Source organism: Rhopalosiphum padi, chromosome 2, assembly GCF_020882245.1.
Source record: "Rhopalosiphum padi isolate XX-2018 chromosome 2, ASM2088224v1, whole genome shotgun sequence".
NCBI classification, from domain to species: domain Eukaryota; kingdom Metazoa; phylum Arthropoda; class Insecta; order Hemiptera; family Aphididae; genus Rhopalosiphum; species Rhopalosiphum padi.
In genome coordinates this window covers 51,847,783-51,874,903 of record NC_083598.1, presented here as the reverse complement: position 1 = coordinate 51,874,903, position 27,121 = coordinate 51,847,783, and the positions used below count along the sequence as shown (strand labels likewise).

Below are 27,121 nucleotides of genomic sequence, written 5' to 3'. Positions count from 1 at the left end.
GAAAAATAAGAATCATCCATGAGTAATTCATACTGTAATTAAAAATCTTAAAAACACATAATTATTGTTTTTTTCTTAAAGATATTTTAGATTTATATTTGGACGAAATTAGATATTTAAACGAAGAATAACGATTATGTTTATTTAGTTTTAATTTAAAAATATGTGTTTGTAACTATTAGTAATTATCAAAATCATCCCTAAGATTTCAGAACCAAGTGTTAAATTTAGTTATGGTTATAATATCGATAAATAAAAATTCTTCTTATTATTATATATTGCAAATAATTGACAACTAGTTTTTAGTTTTTGCAAATTAATGAATTCTTTTTTGTTTATATTTTATTGGCAAAAGTTGAGGCCATAGAATGGTTGTATAAGTTGACTCAAAAAAATGGATTTTAACTTATAATATTTAAATTATATTTTTTTAAAGTATAAATATACTATATTTATCAGTTATAATGATAATCGATGTGCAGATCATACGCTACAAATTGTTCTTTGTTAGCCTCCTGTTGAGGCATTAGTATTACCTAACAAATTAAACTTCATTCAGAACAGCATATATTTGTATTGCTGCACATGGGTATACATATCTGACATGTAAAAATGTAAATGTTTGAACTATTTGTAATTTGTATAACTATCTAACATTAGTAACATTAAAAATACTAAATTCACTAGTTTAAAATTGTTACAGTAGCAATATACAAGTATTACTGTGAACAGATGTTAAACAATATGCTTACATATTTAGCCATTGTGTTTTCGTTATTGATGTTTGTAGAAGCTGAACAAAGATGGCATACATCGCAAATAGCATTAACGAAACTATATGATCTGCAAAACGATCATTTTAATGTCTTCAATAAATACTTGGATTTGGAGATAAAACGTTTGGAAGAATTAAAAGAGTAAATATATTATGTACTAAGAAAGAAATTATTTTTCCAACATTCTCACTTAGCTAGATATTTATTTATTATATTATAATATATATAGTAAAGAAATCCAATATTCGAAATAAATTAAAATAAATCGTGTCTAAGTATATTCGTATTTAAGTACTTTTTCGTACCAAGTTATGCCTAATTATGAAATTCTTTTTTATAATTATTATACACTAGTTAATTAATAAATTAAAATACTGAATGTTTATCTTAATATAAAAAATTGTATTGTTTAATGCATTATCAAGAGTATAATATAATATAATTTATGTTTTTAAATGATATCTACGTTTAAATATTAATTTTAACTACATTATTAAGTCATGTAGCTGCGGTATATGAATGGCGTGATCATAAAAAAACCAACAGGAACATTTTACACAATCATTTGGATGTTACTAAATTGATGAAACAAATGCATCAACATGTTTTAAAAACTAAAGATTTAATAAAAAATAAACTATCTATTGAAGGTAACCAAATGTACATGCTTGAATATATATATTATATAGTGTCTCAAAAAGAACGCAGCTGCTATAGCTATAGATCAAATATATTTATGTAAAAAAAACAACAAAAAAAACATCATTCTCGTCATAGAGATATAAACATGAAAAATAGTAGGTACCTATCAGGTATATATTATTGAGCGATGGAGAATTTCATGGATGGATTGATCGTGTGTACGGCTAGAAGGGAGGGCATGTTATTACCGATATTATTTTTTATGATGTTTAAACCTCAACCTTTTATGAAGATAATGATATGTTTTTTTTGTTTTTTTTTACATACATAAATTTAATCTATAGCAGTTTCAAATCTGGCGTACTTTTTAAGACGCCTCAACACCTGAATATATAAACAATTACCTATATTAAATATCATATCACATCTCACAAATATACAAAATAAATAGCGTTAAGAGAAATCGACGAGAACAAAGATCTTAGTGGTAATCATGTATTGTTGGCGCATCGAGCAATAAAGAGACTACAAAAATTTTATGCGATTCCTACATCAGACATGTCTGAAGGTAGATTTAATAATAAAATTATCGGTGATAAAATGGATGGTAAGTTATATTTTTCGTTTTTAATTGTTTAAATTCAATATTTTCATTAATTATTCAACATTGAATGTATTTATTATTTAGCATGTGAATGTTACGTCATGGCGAAGTATTGTTCAGAGGAAAACGATATGTATGGCGTCATAGATTGGGCTGTTGAAGCATATTATAAATGGAAGAGTGATGGTCAACCAGAATGTGTTGATCCCGAAATTTTAAATTTCTACATAATGTCATCATCAGTATTTACAGGTGAAAAACGTTTGGAAAAATGTAATATCATAATTCTATCTTCAAAATTAAAAACAAATATATATATATTAATCAACGCTTTTATTAACATCAATAATAAGAACAACATTTATGATGATCATGGAAAATAGATAAAATATATACTAATAGTACTTTCCTGGTCTCCGCTCAAAAACTTAAATTATATTAATATATTATAATAATGAAAATTATGGATAAATACATTTAAAAATATTTTATAGGATTTAACTTCATGAATTTAATACCATTAAATGAATCAAGCAATTTTCAAGAAGACACTGACAAATTTTTGCGGTATTATCACCTTATAAAAAATGAATTATTTGAATTGAATAAGGAGAGAGCGTTGGGTGCATTTGAAGTGTATAATGTAAGAATAATAATTAAACTTACAAATCAAGAACTTAAATTTAATTTGTTTATTTCAAGAATTTGGAAGCACAATCATTTAGTCAAGAATTTAGACATTTGTGTAAACATGGGGTATCACAAATAATAACAAAACACTTAAAATGCAGATACCAAACAAAAAATTCCTTTTATCGAATGCTGATGCCTTTTAAAGAAGAAGATATTTGGAGCGAGCCACTTATTAAAATATATCATGATGTATTATATGAAAACGAAATTTCGAGAATTAAAACTATGGCTTCGGAAAACGTAAGTATAATATAATTTGAATAAATTACTGTTATTATCTACTGATATATTTACTATATTTTTACATTAGCTATCCCCGTGTATTTCGTTGCCCGTATGAAATGCATCCGTGTTAAATTTGGTTGTCTATAGTTCTAACATTTACGTAACACTTGTAGGTTAATTATATTTTGGTTTTTCTCTGATTTGGCGTATTTACATAATTAAAATATTTATTGTTTCATTGACTTTTTCATTTTATAATTAATATTAGCATATGTATTTTTTCTATAATTGTATACTATTTTTTTGTTAACAAATTATCACATTGGCTGCCACATAATTAAAATATTTATTATTTTATTGACTATTGTGTTCATATTATTTTATTAGTAATTATTACAAAATACAATATTAAGTAGAGGTATACATAATTCCAAGCATATGAATTTTTTTCTTTCATTTTATACTATTTTACATTATTTTTATAAATATTTTTATTTATTGTTTGTCTATTTACCTCCCCTATTTTACGGGTTATATATTGTAATCGTGTATATATTATCATGTGAGGGCAACTGGTACATTTGGTCGAGGGCAACTGGTATATTTTTAAAATCCCGATAACAGCCGTTGAGGGCAACTGGTCAACACCCGTTCGAAAATCATAATATTTCGTACAACACCTCTAGTATAGAGATATTATTATTTATTATAATATATAATATGTATTAATTAAAAAATCTTTAATCATATTATATTAGATGATAGATGCAGAAATCCAATCAGCTGCCACTGCTAAAATAGTAGAAGAAAAAAGTCGATTAGGTCAAGTCTACTGGATAAATGACAACGATGCTGTTGAATATTTTCATTCATTAAGTAATCGTATAGAAACTTTTACCGGATTTACTTCACAGACAGCTGAACTATATCAAATAGTTAATTATGGTTTAGGTGGTCATTATTTACCACATTATGATCCGTTTCAAAAAGGCACTGTACGTAACACAATACTAATATTTTCTTTACCTTAATAATATTTTTTTTCAGTATCGAACGAAACTGTAATATGATATGAAGGGTATATAATCATATTCCATTAAACTTGGTACTTTATAAAATATTGTACGATTAAATTATTTTATTAATTAATCATTATGTATTTTTATTTGGAAACTTAAAATAGATTTTTTTTTTTTAGGAAAATGAAAATTTTGGTAACAGATTAGTAACCGTATTATTTTATGTTAGTCAGTTTTATATTTTTGTTCAACTATATAAAGTGTGAAAATTAATCTTTTATTTTATTAGTTGACTGATGTTCAAAATGAAGGATATACGTCATTTCCTAAGCTAAATATTATTGCTCCTACTGAAAAAGGATCTGCGTTGGTTTGGCATAATTTAAATATGTTTGATGGAAAAATAAACCATGACACAATTCATGGGTCATGTCCTATATTAAAAGGAAATAAATGGAGTTAGTTTTGTTTTTATAATTTACATAGATATTGTATTGTTAAGACAAAGCGTTAATTAAAAAAAATCTACATTATAGCTGTAGACGTTTTAAGAGGGTGTCAGCGTAGTATTTGTTATCTCTCTCTAACTCATGTGCAACATAGCACATTTTACGTTCACAATAATAACTATAACCATATTAATTTCTCAAATTAGAGTAAAATGACCTCTTATAAAATTTAAAGTTAAGAACCATTATCTCTAGTATATCATAAGCGTTTTATTATATTTTTATTTAAAAGCGAGTTATGAAATAATAATATAATTAAAAAAATAATACAACGTAAAATATTTTAAATTTGCGTAATAAAACTTATGATTATAACAGCTAGATATTATTGACTACAAAAGTAAAAATAATAAATAAATATTGCAATATTATCTTGAAAATAGATTTTAGATCCAACTATCTAATGAAATATTATATTATTTGGTACTAAAATACCACTGATTAATATGTGATATAATGTAAGTAATATTTATTCGTGCATTATAATTTACTAAAATATGCGGTACTTGTCTTGTTAAGAGTGGGCCCAAATTAAGAAAAGGGCCCGAAAAAATTGTAGGCACCCCCCGAAATTCAGGTCTGCGCACGTCTATGATTATATTAATCATGAGTCATGAATTTTTGTAAATTATTTAAATACGTTCAATGAAATAAAATGATGTATACTACTTCGTTAAGTGTTTTTTATACATGTTTATAAATTGGGTAAGATATGAGTGATTATTAAAATAAGAATAGTATTAATGCGAAACTATTACATGAAATGCAATATCTAATAAACTATTTTTATATTTTTTAGTTATGACTAAATGGCTGTACGAAGAAGGACAACATTTGCCTTATGATTGGAGAAAAAAAGAAAGCGCGTTCGAATAATATACAATGAAATAACAAATATTTGTAGATTTATCAATAAAGGTTTCTTATAAATAATCTATTTTTACTCTATTTTTTATAGTTTTCTATTATTATCTCTACTCACTTTTTAATTAAGTTTTATTATATTTTCAACCGGCTAAGTAAAGTAAATTGTGTTCAAATGGTATGAGTTATGGTACATCTAACATAGATACCTACTCGTAGATATACATATACCAGATATTATGTTATGCTTGTTACACATATATTTATAGTATTCATGTATTTTGTATTTCTTACTTTACTTGTATTTAGTATATTAACGTTTTGTGGTTATTATTTTAATTGTAACGGTGTTTTTAGATTTTGGCATTACCGATTTTTACATACCTCCATTTTTAAACTTGTTAATTTATTGCGGGAGTTAAAAAAAATGTGCAAGAGTAGGATTGGCTAGAGTGCTAGACTATGGCGAGTGTTTTTTAAAACTATTTGAATAGATTGATATACAATAGTTTATGATCTTTATTGGCTTTATTTAAATGTTTTGATGTTTCATTTAAATGCTGTATATATAGGTATAATCGGTATCGTCAAAAACAATAACATTTTTGCTGTGTATATTTTAGATGCATAATATGATAAGTTTATTATGTATTTTTACATATTTATATGGAAATATAGTTCAAGTTTATACTCTATATCAGGGGTCTCCAAACTATGGACCCCGGACCTCATTCGGCCCACGAACAAGTTTGAACCAGTCCCCAAAGGAGGTAAATATTCTAAAAACATGTGTTAATATCTAAAGTCGTTATCGCGCACATGTGTAAATAATTATTACCTGTATCGGAAAAAACATTAATTTCATAATTTTCATCAATAAAAAATGATTAGAAAAATTAATACTAAGTAAATTTAAGTATATTATTAATATTATTTTTTAATATCTATACTAAAAGTATATTTAACTATATAAATGTGAAATGAAAATCCATTAGAAATCTAACTATTAATTTATATGGCAAAACAACGTTTGCCAGGTCAGCTATTAGTATTAGCTATAGTATTTCTCTAAAATTAAAAATTATATGTTTTTATACATTTTGGCCCGTTAAGAACTTTTAATTTTATATGTGACTGTTGAATAAAAAAGTTTGGATAATCCTGCTCTACATCATTATTGTTTTATAACTTTAAATTCAATTTATAATCTGTGATGGCCGGGTATATATTGATTACTTATATACTAACTACAAATTGATCTAAAAACAACCTGTTTATGTTTACTTGTAAATAATTAATACTATTTCACAAATTTTTATGGTATTTAAATTTTGTATAATTTATTAATATTCGCGTTATACAAACAATAATATATTGATATATAGGTTAACCTATGTATAATATGTTATAACATTATAGTTTCAAATAAATCAACAGACTTCATCATCCATTTGTCTACACTCTACAATATATTATAACATTATGTTTACTTAGCAATGATTCTGAAAAAATAAATAATTTATATTCTGAGTTGTTTAACACACCTCGGAGTTATATCAAACTTGTATATAGATAGAGCGAATACATGCAACAAAAATATGTTAAGATATTTAGTGTTTTTCATTTCCACCTACATGTTTGCGAATGGAATAAATTGGCATTCGTCGCAGGTCATATTAAGGCATCTCTATGACTTACAAGACGAACAGTTTGCAGTGGCTAAAGAATACTTGGAACTGGAAACAAAGCGAATACATGACTTAGAGCGGTGAACATTTTTTATTTATTTTTTTTTAAAATAATTAAATAGATTTATATTTTTTTACTAATTTGTACAAAAAAAAGAAAGTCACGTGAATAACTATTATTCAAAATTATTGTCTTGAATCCAACTCATTATCAATCTATAAAATATATGTCAGATTGCATGAATGTCTACTGCATGTTTTCATAAACATTGTTCTTATTTTTAGTTACTTAATTAATTGCATACTGTGTGAATTTGATAATTTTGTTTAACAATACTCATAGTAGTACTTATTCAATTTGTTTAGTTTTTTAATTCCAATTTATGACTGGTATATAAATTATTCATTGAAGAAACGTACTTTTATACTGAGTCACATCGATAGTTTAAAAGTGATGACACGGGTTTACAAAGACTTATCAGAAATTAAAAAATTAATGAGTAATAAACAATCAGTAGAAGGTAATTAATTAATTTTTTTAAATTTTATGTATTATACCACATCATTGAGTCCGATTTATAATTTATTGTCGTTTACGTAAAATAAAGTTTTTAAACGATTTGATGAACACAAAGCCGTTAATGAATTAAATATTCGATCTGCATATCGGTCTCTAAGAAGGATTCAAAAAGTGTACGCGATTCCTGCATCCGAAATGGCTGCAGGTAAATATAAGGACCGGATTATTGGTGATCCAATGAATGGTAAGTGCTATGAGCGTGACACCTGCTATAATAATATACATATTATTACTATTACTTACAATTTTCAACCGTATAACCTTTGAATGATTATCAACATTTTTGATTTTAATTTTTAGCTTGTGAATGTAATGTCATGTCGAAATATACCTTCGAAGAATGCGACACTTATGGTATAATGGAATGGGCTATTCAAACTTATAATAAATGGTTGACGTATCGTCCAAAATGTGTGGACATCGAAAAATTACATTATTATATAAGATCAGCATCGATGTCTACAGGTACATACACGATTAATTTAAACTCTTTCAATTTTAACGACCTGTCACCTGTAAGCAGTGACGCCGAACCAAAATTAATTTGGGGAAAATTAAATTGGGGGGGGGAGGGGCAAAAATTATTTCTTATTACCTACTACCTTTTGCGCCATACTTTTTATACTTATGCTGACAATACGGTATACGTACTTCGACAACTAATTCGAAACAAACAGTACGCGGAATATTATGTAATTTGTCGGGCAGTATTGTTATACTGGATTTCTTATTGGTAAGAAAATATGGTATACAGGCAAGACTTCTAAGACAAAATCGTACATAGGATACATATAACAGTGAATATTAAATATTCACTAATCTTTGGGTTTATGGATAGAAAAAAAGTTTAAGTTTACAAAGAATCATCAATACTTGCAAATCTTTTTATTAAATTTAATGTAATAGATTTTTTGATTCTCTTCACCCAAACATATATACATTTTACAATAAGTACGAATGAAGTTTAAAGGTTAATACAATAAAATAAATTAACTAAATTTTAGACTGAGGACTTGAGAGAACAAGCCACCTAGTGAAGGTACTTTGTACACGGAGTGAAGAGCTTTCTGGGGTCGACTGAGGTTGTGATGATTGTAAAAAATGATGGATTGTAGGTGTTCGCTTAATGTCTTGCCAACGTTTTGTACTGTTGAGATAAAGATATCTTTATGAAGAGTAATTTTATTAATGTTAATAGATCTGGAAACTCTCCATGAATGTAAATTTGTAAATTTCATATTCTAATCTTACTTTAGAAATCAGTTATGAAAATCAATTATAGGTGAAAGAGTAAACCGAATTGCATTCGGGGGCCGGGACGCAATTTATTCAAAAACGTACGTTATTTATCTTGGTACGTAATACGAGTGTGCTTAAAAACTCTTTTGATGGTAAACTCCCTCAATATCTACTTCACTACTACTTGTAGGTTTCCTCCTCCCATTAGTTCCGGCGCTGTGTTAGATATATATGTAAATTATCTTGAGTCTATAAATTACAGACTGTAATACTTCGTTTGTACATTATAATTTATAATTTAAAGTAATATTAAAACACAAATTTAAAAAAAGTCAAGTATATAAATTATAGTTGATATACAAATTCTACAAATCAATTTTTTAGCTGCTAACTAAATTATATTCGAGCTAATAATATGTAGTAATAAAATAAAAAACCGTTGGTTAAGTGGAATATACATTTAAATTTTATTTTTATTATGTTATATGAACATATAAACTTTACAGAGTTCATGTATTTTCTTCAAGGAAACATAATGTTGATTCGGGAGAGTTTATCATTGCTAACCTACACAGCCCCTGTGTAATATAACTAATAATAATATTGTTTATTTACTATTCATAAAAACAAATAAGTATTCAGTAATATACTGAAAACATAATATTATCTGCCGTAGTTACATAATATATATATAGGTTGTATTGGAATGTAAATAAAAAACATCTTTGTTTTTTTTCCAGGATTTAATTTTGAAACTTTAACGGATTATAGTAATCTAAATCATCCAGAAAACAGTGAATATTTTACACGACATTTTTCTTTAATGACAAACGCATTAAATATCCGTGATTTCAACACACCATCTACAGATATATATAATATATACGATGTAAGAATTTTTATTAATAATAATTAATATCTATTAACTACCTATTTATAATATTACGACTAACGTTCATTATAATTGAATATATAAACGTGTGTATGAAGTGTTTATTTTTTTAACTTACTACTATATTATTGAACATACAATTTTGTTTCTAGAGTTTTGAACAACTCGGTCTACATAAAAATTTCCGCAATTTATGTAGGACAGGTAAATCTGTGAGACCGTTAACATATGAATCTAAATGCCGTTATCAAACGAAAAATTCTCCATATTGGATATTAATGCCATTCAAAGAAGAAGATATTAGTATCAATCCGAGCATTAAACTCTATCACGACTTTATCTACAACGAAGAGATTAAGACTATTACAAAAATGGCATCGAAAGATGTAAGTAAATTATTAGATGTACGTTGCACACTATGTACACACTATGTACGATGTATACATACTTAATGTGTTTAGATGCCTTTATAATTGCAATATAATAGTATAGTGAAAACTATTTAATGTGGAATAGTGGGACCAACCAAAAATTCTGCTTTAAGGCTTATGCAGTTTTTCGCATTATTGAATAAGACGGAAAAATTCAGGATTATAAATTCGTATCAATTTTTCATATCGATAAATTGATACTTTTCATTGAATGATAAATACGTATACTTTGGTCTTTTTATATGTATTTGAATGGACGACATTTTGTATGTACAAAAAAAACTATTCAGTGTAAGACCGTTGAGTGTTGGTGCATAAAGCATAACTGTTTCACAGCTATACATACGAGATAAGTTTGTATCGCAGATGCCAGATACGATAACCAAAAATACAAATTACCTAACTGATATATGTAGGTAGTGCAGTTTTATCTTCATTATCGTTTTACGAGGTACCTACAATCGACATGCTCAAATAATCGTAACGTAAAGCGTGTCATACTTCCGGCTTATGCAAGGTTTTTTAATTATATGGGACCTATAAAATCGTTCTGTTTATGCGTTAGAAAGGTTCCGTTTTATTGAGGTTCAACGTCTATATAAAACTATAGGAACATGCCGGAACCATAGAAAAATTCCTTATTGGATAGTTATCCGTTTTATTCAGGGTCCGCATTACACAGTTTTCACTGTATTATACCCTAAATCCTAATATCTGGTTACAACCATATGTTTACAAATAATTGTTAAAATAGTGTTTTAGTAATGACATTGATATGTCATTTGTGATTTTAATATTGAACACGATCAAAGATCGTTATAACTTATAAGTAATTTCACAATATGGATTGATTAAATATCCAAGTAGGATTTAAATTAATTTATAACATAATAAGTTAGTATATTTTATGATATACTCATACAATTATCTAATTATCTAATATATATGAATAAAATTCCAACTTCTTGTAACCACAGAAATTATAATTTTATGTTTCACTTTAAAGTTGACTGACGCAGCGAGTTACTTTGACGGTAAGATTATTTTGATCGACAACCAACGTTTGGGTCAGCTGAAATGGTTTTCAGAAAATTCAAATCCGGTGCTGTTTGGAAAGCTGAACGAACGAATAGAATGCATTACTGAGTATTCGACCAAGACAGCCGAAGGATATCAAACAGTCAATTATGGATTAGGCGGTCATTTCGCTGAACACGTGGATGCATTTACAGACGTACGTGATTTTTATTATACACCTATTACGAAATTTATACTTTATTATAATACTTAACCAGTAACAAGGTATAACCATTGTTATATTTTGTACAGATTTTTGAAGCAAATAACTTCCCCTTACCACCTATACAAGCAGCTCTATCATTAAAATTATGTTGTAAACTTCTAAATCACTTGTTTTTTTTACCATACGTGTATTGTGTTTTAAATTAAAATGTTAGTATTTTATTAGTTAGTATAATAATACCTATATCCAGTATCCACATTATAAATAAATATATTGTTCTGTTGAATTATTATGTTTATAGGATTGATTTATACTTCTTTTTTAGGGCCCCAAGTTGAATGGCAACAGATTGGTCACTATATTATTTTACGTTCGTTATTTATCATTATTTATTAGATTTAACACGTTATGTATACGACCAAACAAATTTTTTTTTTTTTATAGATGACTGACGTCCCTGAAGATGGATATACAGTATTTCCAAATATAAATTTTGTTGCACATTGTCATAAAGGAACAGCTTTAGTTTGGCAAAACTTATATTTGAATAATGGTACTGTAAATAGTAGAACTCTTCATGGAGGTTGTCCTGTGATAAAAGGAAATAAATGGGGTGAGTGATTTCATAATATAGATTAGGGATCTCCAACCTTTTTTTTACGGTGGGTCAAATCTGAGATATTATGTTTTTTTCATTGCGGGCCAGCATTTTTCGAGAAATAAGGAGGTAATGATATTGAAGAATAGACGAGATTCACTATTATATACCTTCTATATTCAACGTACTTACGCAGTTAGAAAAACCCGTCCATCACGAGTTCGATAGCATTATTATTATTTTGGAGTCGATCGTGAATTTATCAATATTATGTAGACTTTACAATTTCTAATTAAGAGGATGTCAGCGCACTGTTTGTTTTCTCTCTCTAGCCCACGCGCAACATAGACAAAACGCATTTACGCAGTCTGAGTAGAACTCGCTCAATTTTGGTTCTAGAGTAAATATAGTATATACCTACCTATAATAAAAATTAAATTTTGACAATATTTCTGAGTATAAGACGATAAGTTTTTTTAAAAAAATTTAAATTTTGAAAAGTTAAATGTTATTTAAAAATATTGTAATTTATAGCTATTTCTAAACGATATAATTAACGTTGTATTGGGAATAATGGAAAAAACTCATCGCCTTGTACTCAAAAATATTATCAACATTTATTTTTATAATAGGTATATTTTACTCTAAAACCAAAATTGAGCGAGTTCTATTCAGACTGCGTAAATGCGATTTGTCTGTGTTGTGCGTGGGCTAGACAGAGAAAACAAACAGTGCACTGACATCCTCCTAAACAGTTACTATTGACGATAAAATATACCCCTATACCAGCGGTTCCCTAACTTTTTTTCCGCGGTGCCTTTTTTTGGACCCAATTTAGCTATGGTGCCCTGCTGTGAATAACATGAAAGACAGAGCAAAAAAATAAAAAAAATACTCATTGATAACCAATTTTACGTAGACCACGGTGCCCTTAGAAAGTGCTCGCGGTGCACAGTGTGGGAACCGTTGCCCTATACAATTAGCTGAGCAATAATTGAGCGTGTCTGTCTGTTAATTTTTTTTAAAAATGAACCCATGGATTTCGTCAGGATTTCGTAACGAGGTATTTTTGACAAAAATAATTTATTATCCAGCATTAATATTTAATAACTGAAAAACAAAAATGTTTTTGATTAAAAGTGTAAAAAAATTGAAAATATTCAAATTTATTTCTCTGTTACGCTGCCAGTAGTGGTCAAACGGGGGGTGATCAGGGGGAGAGATCCCCCCATGACTTTTTTTCTTTAATATTTATAACAATTACATTTATGTATATTGTACTATAATGTTAATGTATTACATTTTGTTTTAACTTTTTCTCAAAATAACGCTTATGAGCGTAAATTATTATTATCTAGATTCTAGACTTATTCTAGGAACAAGACTGTTATTATTATTAATATTTAGTAATTAGTTGCTTACACAAAATATACGGGAATTACCCAGCTCGGTGATCGTGAATATTCAATTACAACACACTCCTCCCTTGACCGGTCCATCGGCCGAAACGTATTAAATGGACGTTATATCCGCATATATTGTCTCTGTCTTACTAATGTAGATCATAGCCAATTTATGTTCAGTAGAACACATTTTGTGATGTTAGTTTTAATATTAGAGTAAATTTACCTACTATCAAATTTAAAGGTAAGAATATTATATAGAAAATTTCATATTATTATGCTTTATTGATATTATCATTTTAAAGTGAGTTATAGCTATTTAAAATATTACAACTTTAAAATATTCATAACTCACTTTAAAATTATAATATCAATAAAAGTTTACGACATTTTCTAGATAATATTCTTACCTTTAAATTTAATAATAGGTAAATTTACTATAATTTTTAAGCTAACATCACAAACGTGTTCTGCTGAACGTAAATTTGCTATGATCTACATTAATAAGACAGAGATAACACATGCGGATAGAACGTCCTCTTAATACAATAATACGTAGCATATCATATCCCTCCCCATGACAAGATCATTTGACCGCCACTGTACGCTGCTCAATTCAACAGTTTTTAACTAATATTTTATGATTTTTAGTTATGACAAAGGGACTATATGAAGAAGGACAACATTTAACATACAATTGGCAAGATAATAAAATAATAACTATAGTTTAAAAATATTGTTGAATTTGTTAGATGTGTATATTTTAGTTTTCACTCAAATAACAAATATTATATAGTACATGTATAATGTATATTGTTTAATATATACCTACCTATATGTGAAGGTACTTTTATTAATTTCATAATAATTGTTTACTAAATAACTTAAAATATAATAATACATTTTATTACTAACCACTATAAATTTGTGTTATATATATATACACTCCACATAATATATTATGTTAAATAAATATTATGATAAATGTTTATTTGAACGATAAAAATTATTTTGCTGTAAAATAATACTAAGTATTATTTATTAAAAATCTACTGAAAAATATGAAAACAATTTTAACAAAAACTATAGCTTTTTCAGTTATAATTTCGGATGTTTACAAGTCCCAAATCAATATACAAATAGGCACAAATTACTTAGATAGAGCTCTAAGATTTCCCTATAAATATATTGCTTAGCAATTAACGTCCTCAAAAAACTATTCAAATCCATTGTGTATATTCACATACTATAAAAGAAGATATTTTCAGATCCCCTCCCCATTCCCGAAAAAATGTGGAGCTTACTACAACTAGTATTTTTACCATTTAATTCAAATAGAATACTCATATTATATTTATTGTTTCATTTTTTTAGTGAATAATACATTTTATTTTTTAAATTACAAAATACAAAATAAATTTCTAATAGGCAATGATATATTTGTAGTTTATAAATAGTATAATAGTTGGAGATTTTTAAAACTATTTTATTACAGTTGAATGCATATAATGTATTTACTTTTAAACAATGACAATCAGTTTTCTAAAATTTGTAAAATAATACCGATTAATGACTATATACACGTATATTATAATATTATGATTATTGTAATGAAATTAAATGTTAATATTAAATCATTTTTCAAATAATTTAGTATCTAGTTTAATAGTAATAAATTACATTTCACTGTATAAACACCTAACCAAACAGTTCATATACCTATGGATTTATTGACATGCATGGTTTTAAAAATCATGAAACGTATTATACGAGTAGTCTGTGTTTGTTAGATATATAGGTTAGATATTTAGGTATACCTACCTATTTAGTAACTAATTGGTATATTGCGTACGTGATAAAATTTATCGCTGATGAATAAAATGTATAATTTACAGAAAATTATTGTTGCTTTATATTTAATTAACTTTAATTTATGCCATGGCAGCAATTGGCATTGCGCACTATCTTCAATGTATGAACTGTACGATTTGGAAATCGAATATTTAATTGCGACGGAAACATACATCGACAAAGAGTATAAAAGATTAAATAATATCAGAAAGTAAACATTAGTTTAATTAAAAATAACAGTTATGTATTTCAAATCAATTTTTGTAAGTTTGGAAAATATTCAGGTTTATAGAACAACGAAAGAAACAAAATGAAAGAGAGTTGGCAGAGTCGTACACAGAGAGCTCAATAAATGCATTCAAAACTATTTTACGGATTAAGAGTGATTGGGAAACATTAAAAGACAAAATGGCACAAACAACTGAAATTGGTAAGTTTAAATATTATTAAAATAATCAAAATTATTTATTTTTAAATTTGTTTCACTTCTATGTATTAAGTATTCTTCGTGTGTGTAGTATAAATATATATTGTTGTTTTAGGAGAATTCAAACATGGATCATTGATTTATGATAACATTGTCAGTGGATTAAAAGCTATAAGGAGGTTACAGATTATATACGAACTCGATGCACACGAAATATCAAATGGAAACATTAGTGGCCACACAATATATCAACCGTTTGATGGTAATAACTGCAACAAGCAATTAAATATCTGTGTATGAATTAATAATATGATATAACATTAGTAAGTGATATACCAGCCGTTACCTATCACGCAATAAGATTATTGTAATTTTAGAAATGAAATGAAATTATATGGGTAGTATTTATTATAATATATGCATAATAGGCCATAATACCATGGTGTCGCCGCCGCACCACCACCGACCGATACACACTCACACACAAACATTTCCGTGAATTATATTGTAATTTTTGCAATAGATGTATATTATCTGTGAGTTATATAATATTATGTAGATTAGGTTGCGACCGGCACCGATTAGCACGGCCGGCCAAAAAATCGCCAGTTCGTTACGTATTGTCAACGCGGACCATATATCTCGTAGGCGCGAATCGCCACTTATAAGTTATTATATATTTTTTATTGCGACGTACGCGAATCGCCACCTATTATATATTTCGTCGTGTGTGCGCAAAACGCCACTTATTACCTATATATATATTTTATTACGACGCACGCGAATCGCCACTTATTTTGTATTGTATTGCGTGGACGCGAGTCGCCACTCATATATTTATATTTTAATATATTGTAGGCACAAATCGCCGCCCGTATTAATAAATCGTGTACGCGCACAGATCGGCGTATTTATTTTATATTATTACCATTTATTTACCAGTAAAATTCCGTTACAACGAATTCCAGGGGACCAAATTTTTTTTCGTTTTAACGGAAATTTCGTTGTAACGAAAATTCGAATAAGCTCTTTATAAGCCCTGCTTTTCGGCAGGGGACTTCTATATGACTATCGTTATAATGGGATTTTTCGTTGTATTGGTATTCGTTGTAACGGGAATTTACTGTATTTTACTTTATTCAGTGTATCAATAAATTGTGTTTGTGAAATTATAGTACATTATTTAGGATAGGTAGCAGCTGGCCAGCCGAGCACTGTCTATATTGTGAGTTTATTATTATTATTATTATCTTTACTGTCATCGGTTGTGCCGAACCGGCAATTTATTATATTATTATTTTACCTGTTGATCCAAAAGCGCCGTAGTCTCGATATCATTATATTATTATATATTATTATACAACATAATTTTTTACCGCCTACATTTTGAGTTACCATAATTTTATCAAAGTTGCCCGTGTCCCTAGTTTTAAGTTCATACAAACAACATATATACACACCACCCACATACTAGCACTCACACTACTCACAGGTTTTGCTCGGTGACCCTGTCACATTCCTGATGAGTGGTATATACATATATACACATTTACACAGGTCGGTCGGTGTGTGCGTGTCGTTTTACGAAGTAGTTAGGTAACCTGGCGTACATATTATTATTTTACACTCCCGGCTCGTACGGCCGTACACATGGTATTATGCACAATAACAGATATACAGAGATTAAACAAATTATTAAACACCTAACTTTGATATGATAAATCCTAACCTAATCTGGAAAAAAAGTTAAGACAGGATAGATAGGTACTCCTCTACTACCTCAATATTTACTTGCATAATATGCATGTTAATTACAATTTTTAAGTCAAAATATTTAAATCAAAAATAAGAGTTATAATTTTAAAGAAGTAGGTATAGAATAGAAATACACTGCTCGAGTAAAATATTTACATAAAACTTGAATAAAAGTAAAATTTTACAATTAAGAAAAAAATTCTAAATCGAAATGTACCTACTTAGCCATAATATACTCATAGACAATCTAACTAAACTAATAATCGAAATTAAAAAAAAAAAAAATGTCCATGCACAAGTATTCAATATCGAAAGTAATTTCGCTGTAATAATATTATATATTAGCATTTATAAATACGTATAATATATTGATAATTTGATATATGAATTTTAGTCAACGATTGTTATGATATGGCATCTTTGTGTTACGATAATGCTGAATACCATTGTGCTTACTGGTGGTTTGTCGAAGTCTATGATAAAAGCAAAAAAGACAGAAATAAATTAAATGTTGATTACACTACATACATAAAAAAATTTATCTGGTCAAGTTACTTAGTTGGTGAGTATCTATATTTGTAAACATAATACTTAATTATACGTTAAATAAATACATGATACTTATAGTACTATAGTGTGCAGTGAATTAGATACCTATATAATTTCTAGGCACGCATGACAAATGTGGCACATTATTATTATACTAAAACAAATTTAGGTGATATTAATCGTGCAGTGGATATATTTAACAAATATGTTGAAGAAAATAATGAAATGAACGAAAGTCTGGTGAATATGCGGTACACAGTATGGGCCGGAAATGAAGTTTTTAAACGAAACACGGCAAACGATTATGATAAAAAGTTCTACTCTTATTCACTTCAAGTAAATATATTATAACATTTTAATATGTGTTTTTATAATATATTGTATTGGTATCGTGGCTATTATTAATCTATTTTAAAAGTATAATAAATAATAATGTACACTGTACATAAATATTTGATTTATATGTGTATACAATAAAAAAAAAATAGGTGCATTTCAATATTACTTTAATAAGTTGATATATTCATGCTCCCCCCTTTACTCCCAAGTCAGAATTTTATAACACATAAAATAATGGCAATACCTAGAGAACCTATATAAATACCTATATAAATTGTATTAAGTACACAACTAAACTCTTCATCGGTGCCCAAGGGTGTCACTAATTAATACTTTTGAAGTGTCAAGTATAAATGTATAATGTATATTGTTTACATATTGCTTAATCAAAGACAACGTAGGAAAAATCAATTAATTAAATGAATACTTATGTCCACATAATTTAATTCGTCATAAAAAAGAAAACACACCCAAGTTATTATTTGGTAACTTGACTCTATAGCTATAGGTATATAGGTATACTGTAGATGTATAGTATTTATTATATGTGAAATATAAACAATAATAGATATACCTAGTCATTTTTTTTAACATTACGTGTTATTTCAGAGCTACGCGCGATGATTAATGCAATCGTAGTATTAGTTCATAATACCATGATACCATTAATATGACTATATAAAAATTCATTAACTTAGGCAAAACTAAGCTTTTGACTTTATTAATTGTCTTTGTTTATAATTTTAAATATTTCAATATGCATATTTCTCTGTAGGTACATAGGTTAAGTTTATTTTCACTCATCCTCTCCACCATATAAAAGTTATGTGTAGGTACATTAATTAATACTGAACTAATTATATAATAATTCGATACATAAATAATATATATAAACATTACAAACCTACAAATTGAATAATGTTATCAAATAGAGACAATATACAGAGGTTTTCAGGAAAACGGGAAAGTATGAAATAACTCTTAAAGAAGTGAAAAAATGTATTTACAATTTTTTTTTTAATAAATAAAAACAGAACATTTTGTCATTAGTACTCAAAAGCTTGAAAATAGTTTGTCTTAAAATTAATATTAGGAATATTATGATGTCAATTTCTATGTATAAAAACGTAACTAAATTAACGTAACGTAATGATTTTGGTAAAATGCTTTAATGGAAACTGCACTGATCCACTGGCCTATTATTAATTATTACTAAATGGCAGTTTGTTGTGTAACTATATACGTACCACGGTAAACCTATGTCCTACTCTGTAGATATTCTTTAATATTATTTTCAAACTTTACCGTTTTCCCGGAAGACTCTGTATTGATATTATACTAACAGTCAAAGACTTTTCGATCGAAATAAAATAAATGATTAGGTGTAAAATTCGTATAGAAACTAGATTCAGAAAATGAAGTGAGTTATTTCAAAACTGCATGTATGAATACGATGGATTGCAAATACCCTTATTTGAAATGCCGTTATTATCATGGAAATTGTAAATATTTGATAATTGGTCCATTACGTGAAGAAATTGTATCGTTAGTACCGAGCATGAAGCTGTATCATAACGTCCTGTATGACAACGAAATAAAAAGGATTAAAGAACTAGCGAAACCAAAGGTAAAGTATTATTGTACTAGCATTATGATAACTACATTACATTTGAATAAGATGACATATACAAGGTTTATGTATTTATTGTATAACATAGGTCTAAGTTGAATGTTTGTACGTGATAGCGTTTAAATTATAAAAACGTACCCTTATGGGTAGGTACCTACCCATAAGGAGCGTCTTCGAGTTAATTCCGCGGATGTGGAGATATTATAAATCATGTATTTTCTAAAACAAAAATATAGCATTTACTAGAGATCAATTAAATTTACAAATTCAACTTATTTGATATATATAATATACAATTTATAAATTAAGACTTAAGGATTATATAATAATATAATATTATATTAAATATTAAATAATTATATAATACGATTTGACGATCACTACCTCTCTGACATGAAGCGTCTGATAGGGATATCTTTTATAATATTATAATAAACGGTTATTTGTGCAGTTATATAAGTGAGTTTTTATAGTCAGCTATATCATACGTATTTATAAATTCAATCTTGTTGTTACTGGAATTTTTCATTGTATTATAAATTCTGTTATAATTATTATTCATTAAGAGGACGCTAACCTACCTATACGAGTGCAATATTTTCTGTATTCGTATTACAAAGGTATTGCATAGCAAATTTGCGTTCATCTTAATCGATTATATGTTATTAGTTTTAATATTAGAGTAGAGTAGACTGGCCTATTATTATCATATTTGAAGGTAAAATTTGTACTTAAGCAATAGATTTTTTCGATATTTTATTTTTTAAACGAGACTTAAGTATGTAAAGTATTAAAAAAATAAGATAAAAGAATTTATCAATTTAGTATTTACACTTATATTATAACTTAAAAAAAGAAATCAAAATTTCCAACAAAAAAAAAAATGGAAAAATTGGGAAAATTTAGTTTCATTTAAAATTTCCTAAAAATATGGTTTTAACGAAAAAATCCAAGATTTTTCGGTAAAATTTCACGAAAAAATGGTTTACAAAATTAAAAAAGGTCACAAACAATCCAATAAATAATGATAGTTGGATAAGCATAATACAAAATTTATTAACATACTATCACTTAAAGTCTGTATAGTAGATGAATCTTGGGGACTCTTATACTTTATTTATAAATAATTATAATTTATAATAATAAATTATAACTAAAATAACACAAATTGATCCAGATTAACATAAATTTGTTGTGCGTTATGCCATAAGTACGTTGTTAGATAGAGATAACAATAATATGCGATAATATGGATAACGTCGTCTTAATCATTAGTAAATTATTAGATACCTAGAAATCATAATATTAATATAGTTTTATGTTTTGCTTATAATCTTTAGCTGGAAAAATTGTCGATCGATACAAACGAAGATATATCCCTTAGAAAAGTGGCATCGTTTAGGAAACAAAACGATCAAGTTTTTGAGACAATTAACCGCAGACTTGTTCAAATTACTTCAAAGTCCACCACAAACATTGTGGATAAATACGTCGTTACTAATTACGGTGTTGGTGGACATTACTTACCACATACTAAGTACATCGACGATGACCATTTGATCAACAGCAAAGGACGAGACGCCATAGTTATTTTCCATGTAACGTATCTTTGTACTTACAATCAAATATAATTATGAATTATGATTACTATATTATAGTAGTATAATTGTAAAATTAGTCGACAAAATATGTTGTATAATAATTAAATAGTATATATACAATAAGCTATAAATAAAACTTTTATAGAGGGGGATGGGGTCAAATTCTTTTAGTTTTTAGTTACTATATCCTATATAAGTTTTTTTTAAACAAGCCCGTACCTACCCCAAATTTGTTGATGTGTCTTCTACTTTTAAATTTTTTACCGTATTTTTTTTTAAATTTTAAACTTATTTTATTATGTTATCAATCTAACTAAATATATACAAATTATGTTTGTTTAATTAAACTATTACAACACCAAATAATGCCATTTTTACTACAGTTTTAATTTTATTATTCTACTAAATAATATCTTATAAGTTTGTTTTTTGTGGCTTTCATAATTTTCATAAATTTTATGAATTTTGTCAAGATTCTTGCTAATTAAGAAATAAAAAACTTATGGAGCTTTATATAAAATTTTCAAGCGATTCTACCCAACGAATAATTTTTAATCAACATTCACGAAAAAAAACATAAAAAAAATTGAAAATGTCTTAAATCTATAAATAACTCAAAAATATTCTTCAATCGTTTGAAAATTATATCGTACATAAATAATGATGATACAAATATTTGGTAAAAATGTCTAGTATTTATAGTAATGTGTTTTTGTGTTACAAAAAACATAATCGATTTTGTTAAAAATCCGACTGATAGGTTCGTAACGATTGCTTTAATTTAATGATTTATCAACGATGATACAAAGCGTTATTTTTGTTATTTACATTTAAACCAATATACACTAATTTAAGTGTTTTGATATCCAAAACTATACTTTTAAAGTAGAAAATCTAAATATTTTTTCAACTACTTGTCGACTGTCGTGTATCTGGATACAAAAAACACACATCATTGTAAAATTATTACGTTGCTCCAACTGAAATCTAAAAATCCATTATTATTACTAGGAAAAAAATAAATTTCATAATTATATTTATATAAAAGAATAAATATATCTATGAGCAGCATGAGTCATATGTTATAATTATACAGCAGGTTGATTTATTTTTTTAAACTTTAATAGGTATAAATGTATAATGATATAATATAAGCAATTTTTTGAAAAATAAAGATAGTAATCAGATGATTATAATATTATTTAAAAAAAAATAATAAGTATTTATCGAATATTAAAATATTATTTGATTCATTTTATTGGGTACACACGAGTACAATAATAAAAATGTATTTTTTTAATGTTTTATATTAATAAAATGTAGATCAAATAAATTAAAATCAATATTTAATAAGAATTATGTGTTGGTCCAATATCATAACGGCCAGTGGTTATCAGCTCACCGTTCCATAGGGTTTCTTAATAATAATTATTATAATTGACAGCCATGTCTAATCTACAAATATAGTTAGATAAATATCTTAAATATTTTAGTTCATGCTATAACACAAAATAGATAAAATAGTAATTTTTTTATCAGTATACGACATAACGTGTATTTTTGTCGGTAAATAATATAATAATTAGCTAACTATTTGGTTTTTTTTTTTGTACTTTTTTACATACTTTGAACTCTTTATACGATGGACAGCCAATTCTGCCAGCAGTACATATATTATAGAGGTGGTCAATAGTTGTTTTTGATAAAAACCTACTTAGAAATTATTTTTTTTCAGAGGAGTTATAAAGTAAATGACTACAGTTGTTGTCGACATCGGTAACTGGGCTTTTTTAAGGGACCGCCACTATTATAATATAATATTAAATTCTAAACAAAGACAATCGACTTGTACACTGGTTCTTCCAATTTATCTCGTGTCAATAAATTATTATTATTAGCATTATTTTGTATATTCATGTTTATACTATATTATTATTGTCTAATATCTTTGAATACCTTAAGTTTTAAAATTAATTATAAATTGTCTATCGTTGCACATTCAGGGGTATAGATTAAATTACCTTCTAATAAATTATCAGGCGCATAGTTTGGCACAAATAAGTGAAATAGGTCTTTGAAACCGTTAAATTTGGTACACTGACATAACCGAGTGGTCTTTCGGGTATTTCCTACTTTGTGCGTATAAAAACGTAATATTCAAAATTATACATTATGCCTTTTTCTATCGTTATTAATTTTAATACCTTTTATTTTTTAAATGATAGCATACTTATTATAATTTAATGTCCATCATATTTTAATAAAATGTATCAAATTATTTGAACTCCATTATAAAACCATACTCTGTTTTGAAATAGGTATGTAAAAATAATTTTTCAAAAATGTATGAATTAATTTCGTAGTTGACTTAGAAAATTACTTTAAAATTATAAAAGAAATCATTTGGCTTGCAATAATTAATATTTTTCAACTTGTAAATATGGTTTTTTTAGGTAACAAGAATGATTGAGTTTTATATTAAGTTTCACGTAATAATTATCTAATATTTATTATTTTATAAATATCTGATATTATTAATTATTGCTATAGAAAGCATCTAACCAAGCGTTAAATGATTTATTTACCTAAACTTATTGACGCTTGTAGAAATGTATTGAAAGTGTGTTATGATTATTCAAACTATTAATATTATATTTACAAATTTAGATGGACGATGTTCCCGAAGGAGGTGCTACAGTGTTGCCCGAAGTAGACGCACGCGTGCCTAGTGTCAAAGGTTCTGCACTAGTTATAAACAATACACCGATGGGACAATTTTTAAAATTCAGGCAATACGGTTCTTGTCCAATAGTTTATGGTGACAAATGGAGTGAGTAAAAAATATAATATTTTTTAGGCAAAGCTCAGTAGACTAAAGTTGCACTCGTTTTGTCGATTAATTTATTTTTATTTAAACATGAGATTTTCATAAATAAGTGACAGAGATGTATTCGATATTAATGATATTTATATCGCGACTAAAAAAAAATAACTTAGATTTCAATTTTAATTTCGGATTTGCGATACATTTTTTTAAGAGTTTTTTATTCAATCTTTTACAATATAATAGAATAATAAGAACAATTAATGAATTTCGAAAGTAAGCTAAAGAACAGTTAAAACAGACTGTAGAGATCTCCCAATGTATTTCAATTTGGTAATTTTTTTAATTAGGCTAGGAGATTACGATAGCACTGCCTATTGAGTCTTTTTTTTGGGTTGCCTAGGATAGTGACAGATGATGATTCGGAGATTAAAGGATTTTTATGGTGAGTTAGTCATTTGTTTAAACGTTTTTAGTGAATTTTGAAAATTTTAGAAATGTGAGGTATTTTAAGATTAGAGTGAAGAGTGTAATCTTAGACATAAAATAGGGCTTTAGATATGACACGTAGTGCCATGAATGTGGTTAATGTTAGATATTTTGGATGCGCCCCATAATTTAATATTGTATGTCCATATGTTTCTTAACACTAACCTAACCTAACCTTGTTGGGGAATTTCGTGCAATTAGAATTACTTAGAAGTTAGAGGTGGTCGAAGGAATCGGAAACCGTAATTTAATGTTCGATTCTTACTAGTTACGAATAATTGCTAAGTAAATTAACGATTTATGAAGATACCGAAGAAGCGTACACATTGGACCGGGGAGAGTAGCTGATTGTTGAGAAAAAAGCCAAGTAAAAATTCTAAAAATTTATTACGACAAAAAATAGAAACACGTATTTGAAAAAATACTCGAAAAAACGGCTATAGAGTCGAGACTGAGTTTTAGTATTATGTTAAATGGATAATAACTATTGTAGATGAAAATATAAAATACAGCTTATAGATAAATCTAACTTAATACAAAATGTATAATATATTAATGTAATATATTATTAATTATTACAATTACAGCAATGTCAGTGTATTTAAAACAATAAAATGAACGCATACTAAACGTGTAAGTACTAAGTAACAGTCAAGTGTCGTATAATATTATAATATTATGTTTATATCATTGAATACTACCTCTTCGAAGTGATAAGAAAAGTTGAAAAAACGTAACCTACACATATACTGAAATAACACTTATATAATTTGTAGTATATATGTATTCTTATTTTTATTTTATATTTTAATTTAGATTACACTTTTTTTTTTAATAAATGATTTAGACGATAATTGATGATAAATTATTTTTAAGTGTTAAATACATCGACGCTTCCAGGGAAGAAGGTCAACGACATTTTCGTAATTTTACATGAGAGATGAAATAAAAATTCAATACATTTTTCTGTCCTATTCTATAGGAATATCAGTTACAAGTATAATTCGTCTATCGATCTATTAATTATCATGTTTCTAGTGTATTGTACTTACAACTTTAAAATGTACTGATAATTACTGTAGAAATTAGCTTATTAACGATAATATGGGGCTTACGCCCATTATTTCTCAAGATAATCTCTCAACATCATATCGACGGGTACAAGATAAAAAAGGGTAAACGACATATTTAATAGTCTTTTACGCCTGATAAAAGTCGTTTATGCCGAATATAACTACACGTCTACACACCTGATGATTAATGGCGTTTACACAAAATATTTGGGACCAGCACATAGTGAGTCATATAACTGAATGACTCTTATAGGCGAAGTAGAAAAAAAAAGTTAATTGCATATTTATGATTTTATCTAAAAAAATATGCATTAGTTTTAATCTACTACAAACACTTATTTAGATATGTTTTTGGATACGTCCGGACGTGATGATTAAAAACAAAATACTATAAGTGAATCAGTGCAAGTAAATGCACTGTGTAATAAATATTATGAAAACCTCACTCAGTTACTCAATTTTACTTATATAGTCGTATAGACAATAGTTATTAATTAATAATGTTAACATGATAATATAATCAACTACAATTTAGAATAGTAAAATACATCAAATACTCAAATAAAAACGTACTTCAACAAAAAAAAAAACATTGTTTTAAATACAAAATAAATAAGTAATTAATACTTATTTAAAATAATTTTATTCAAAATAAAAAATAAAAAATTTAAAATATACATTAAAAATGTGTTAAAATCTTTCAGATTTTATTATAAAATAGTATATGAATGTACACTTAATTTTAGGAATTATAATAGATGAATTAATACCTATAGTTTCTATTAAAAAAAAAAAAAACAATTGATAACGATATATGTATATTATATCAATAAATTATCATTACAATATAATATTATATATTACTATACAAATAAGTAGTATTATAAATATTAATATGTTTTAAATACAATTTAGATCAAAAGTAAACAATTTGACTAATTTGAGTTACTATCATTTGATCATAAACTTCACCAACTTGTTTATACACGCGTCCTGATAATCGTGCACCCAACTTATCGAGTTGTACATATTCAAGTTCTTCAAGTCGTCTGGTACAGGCGAAGACCACGAGAAATTGTCCAATACTGGTATTATATTGCACTGACTTTGTTTCGCGGTCGCGACTTCCTATTGATTAGAAAATAAGTGTTAATATATAATTATTGTACCATATAAT

At 26.9% G+C, this 27,121-nt stretch overlaps 3 protein-coding genes across 3 annotated transcripts; all 3 read left to right on the top strand.

Moving 5' to 3' along the window:
* The first annotated feature begins 667 nt into the window (after nt 1–667).
* LOC132922859 (prolyl 4-hydroxylase subunit alpha-2-like) lies at nt 668–5,401 on the top strand. The gene is made up of 10 exons (XM_060986578.1): nt 668–917; nt 1,275–1,426; nt 1,870–2,025; nt 2,107–2,274; nt 2,517–2,665; nt 2,725–2,955; nt 3,699–3,935; nt 4,139–4,183; nt 4,249–4,417; nt 5,268–5,401. Exons 1-10 carry the CDS (start codon nt 733–735, stop codon nt 5,342–5,344), a joined length of 1,569 nt encoding a protein of 522 aa, XP_060842561.1. The 5' UTR covers nt 668–732; the 3' UTR covers nt 5,345–5,401.
* A 1,462-nt stretch (nt 5,402–6,863) lies between these two features.
* On the top strand, nt 6,864–14,328 carry LOC132922806 (prolyl 4-hydroxylase subunit alpha-2-like). The gene is made up of 10 exons (XM_060986519.1): nt 6,864–7,100; nt 7,387–7,541; nt 7,629–7,784; nt 7,901–8,065; nt 9,580–9,728; nt 9,884–10,117; nt 11,169–11,396; nt 11,731–11,775; nt 11,850–12,018; nt 14,058–14,328. Exons 1-10 carry the CDS (start codon nt 6,931–6,933, stop codon nt 14,135–14,137), a joined length of 1,551 nt encoding a protein of 516 aa, XP_060842502.1. The 5' UTR covers nt 6,864–6,930; the 3' UTR covers nt 14,138–14,328.
* An 838-nt stretch (nt 14,329–15,166) lies between these two features.
* Nucleotides 15,167–25,725, top strand: LOC132922351 (prolyl 4-hydroxylase subunit alpha-2-like). The gene is made up of 9 exons (XM_060985826.1): nt 15,167–15,468; nt 15,542–15,687; nt 15,800–15,946; nt 17,834–18,001; nt 18,158–18,324; nt 19,727–19,954; nt 21,298–21,555; nt 24,226–24,388; nt 25,459–25,725. The coding sequence occupies exons 1-9, from the start codon at nt 15,278–15,280 to the stop codon at nt 25,482–25,484; spliced, it is 1,494 nt and encodes a 497-aa protein (XP_060841809.1). The 5' UTR covers nt 15,167–15,277; the 3' UTR covers nt 25,485–25,725.
* Nucleotides 25,726–27,121: the final 1,396 nt, after the last annotated feature.

Excerpts from the sequence above, each read along its gene's own strand:
- LOC132922806 (XM_060986519.1), top strand. The coding sequence starts at position 6,931 with ATGTTAAGATATTTAGTGTTTTTCATTTCCACCTACATGTTTGCGAAT. Across the intron at positions 7,101-7,386 it reads CGAATACATGACTTAGAGCG|TTTTTTAATTCCAATTTATG; the intron begins GTGAACATTTTT and ends CAATTTGTTTAG. Across the intron at positions 10,118-11,168 it reads CAAAAATGGCATCGAAAGAT|TTGACTGACGCAGCGAGTTA; the intron begins GTAAGTAAATTA and ends TTCACTTTAAAG.
- LOC132922351 (XM_060985826.1), top strand. The coding sequence starts at position 15,278 with ATGAATAAAATGTATAATTTACAGAAAATTATTGTTGCTTTATATTTA. Across the intron at positions 15,469-15,541 it reads AGATTAAATAATATCAGAAA|GTTTATAGAACAACGAAAGA; the intron begins GTAAACATTAGT and ends GAAAATATTCAG. Across the intron at positions 15,688-15,799 it reads GGCACAAACAACTGAAATTG|GAGAATTCAAACATGGATCA; the intron begins GTAAGTTTAAAT and ends TTGTTGTTTTAG.
- LOC132922859 (XM_060986578.1), top strand. The coding sequence starts at position 733 with ATGTTAAACAATATGCTTACATATTTAGCCATTGTGTTTTCGTTATTG. Across the intron at positions 2,026-2,106 it reads TATCGGTGATAAAATGGATG|CATGTGAATGTTACGTCATG; the intron begins GTAAGTTATATT and ends TTTATTATTTAG. Across the intron at positions 2,956-3,698 it reads AAACTATGGCTTCGGAAAAC|ATGATAGATGCAGAAATCCA; the intron begins GTAAGTATAATA and ends ATATTATATTAG.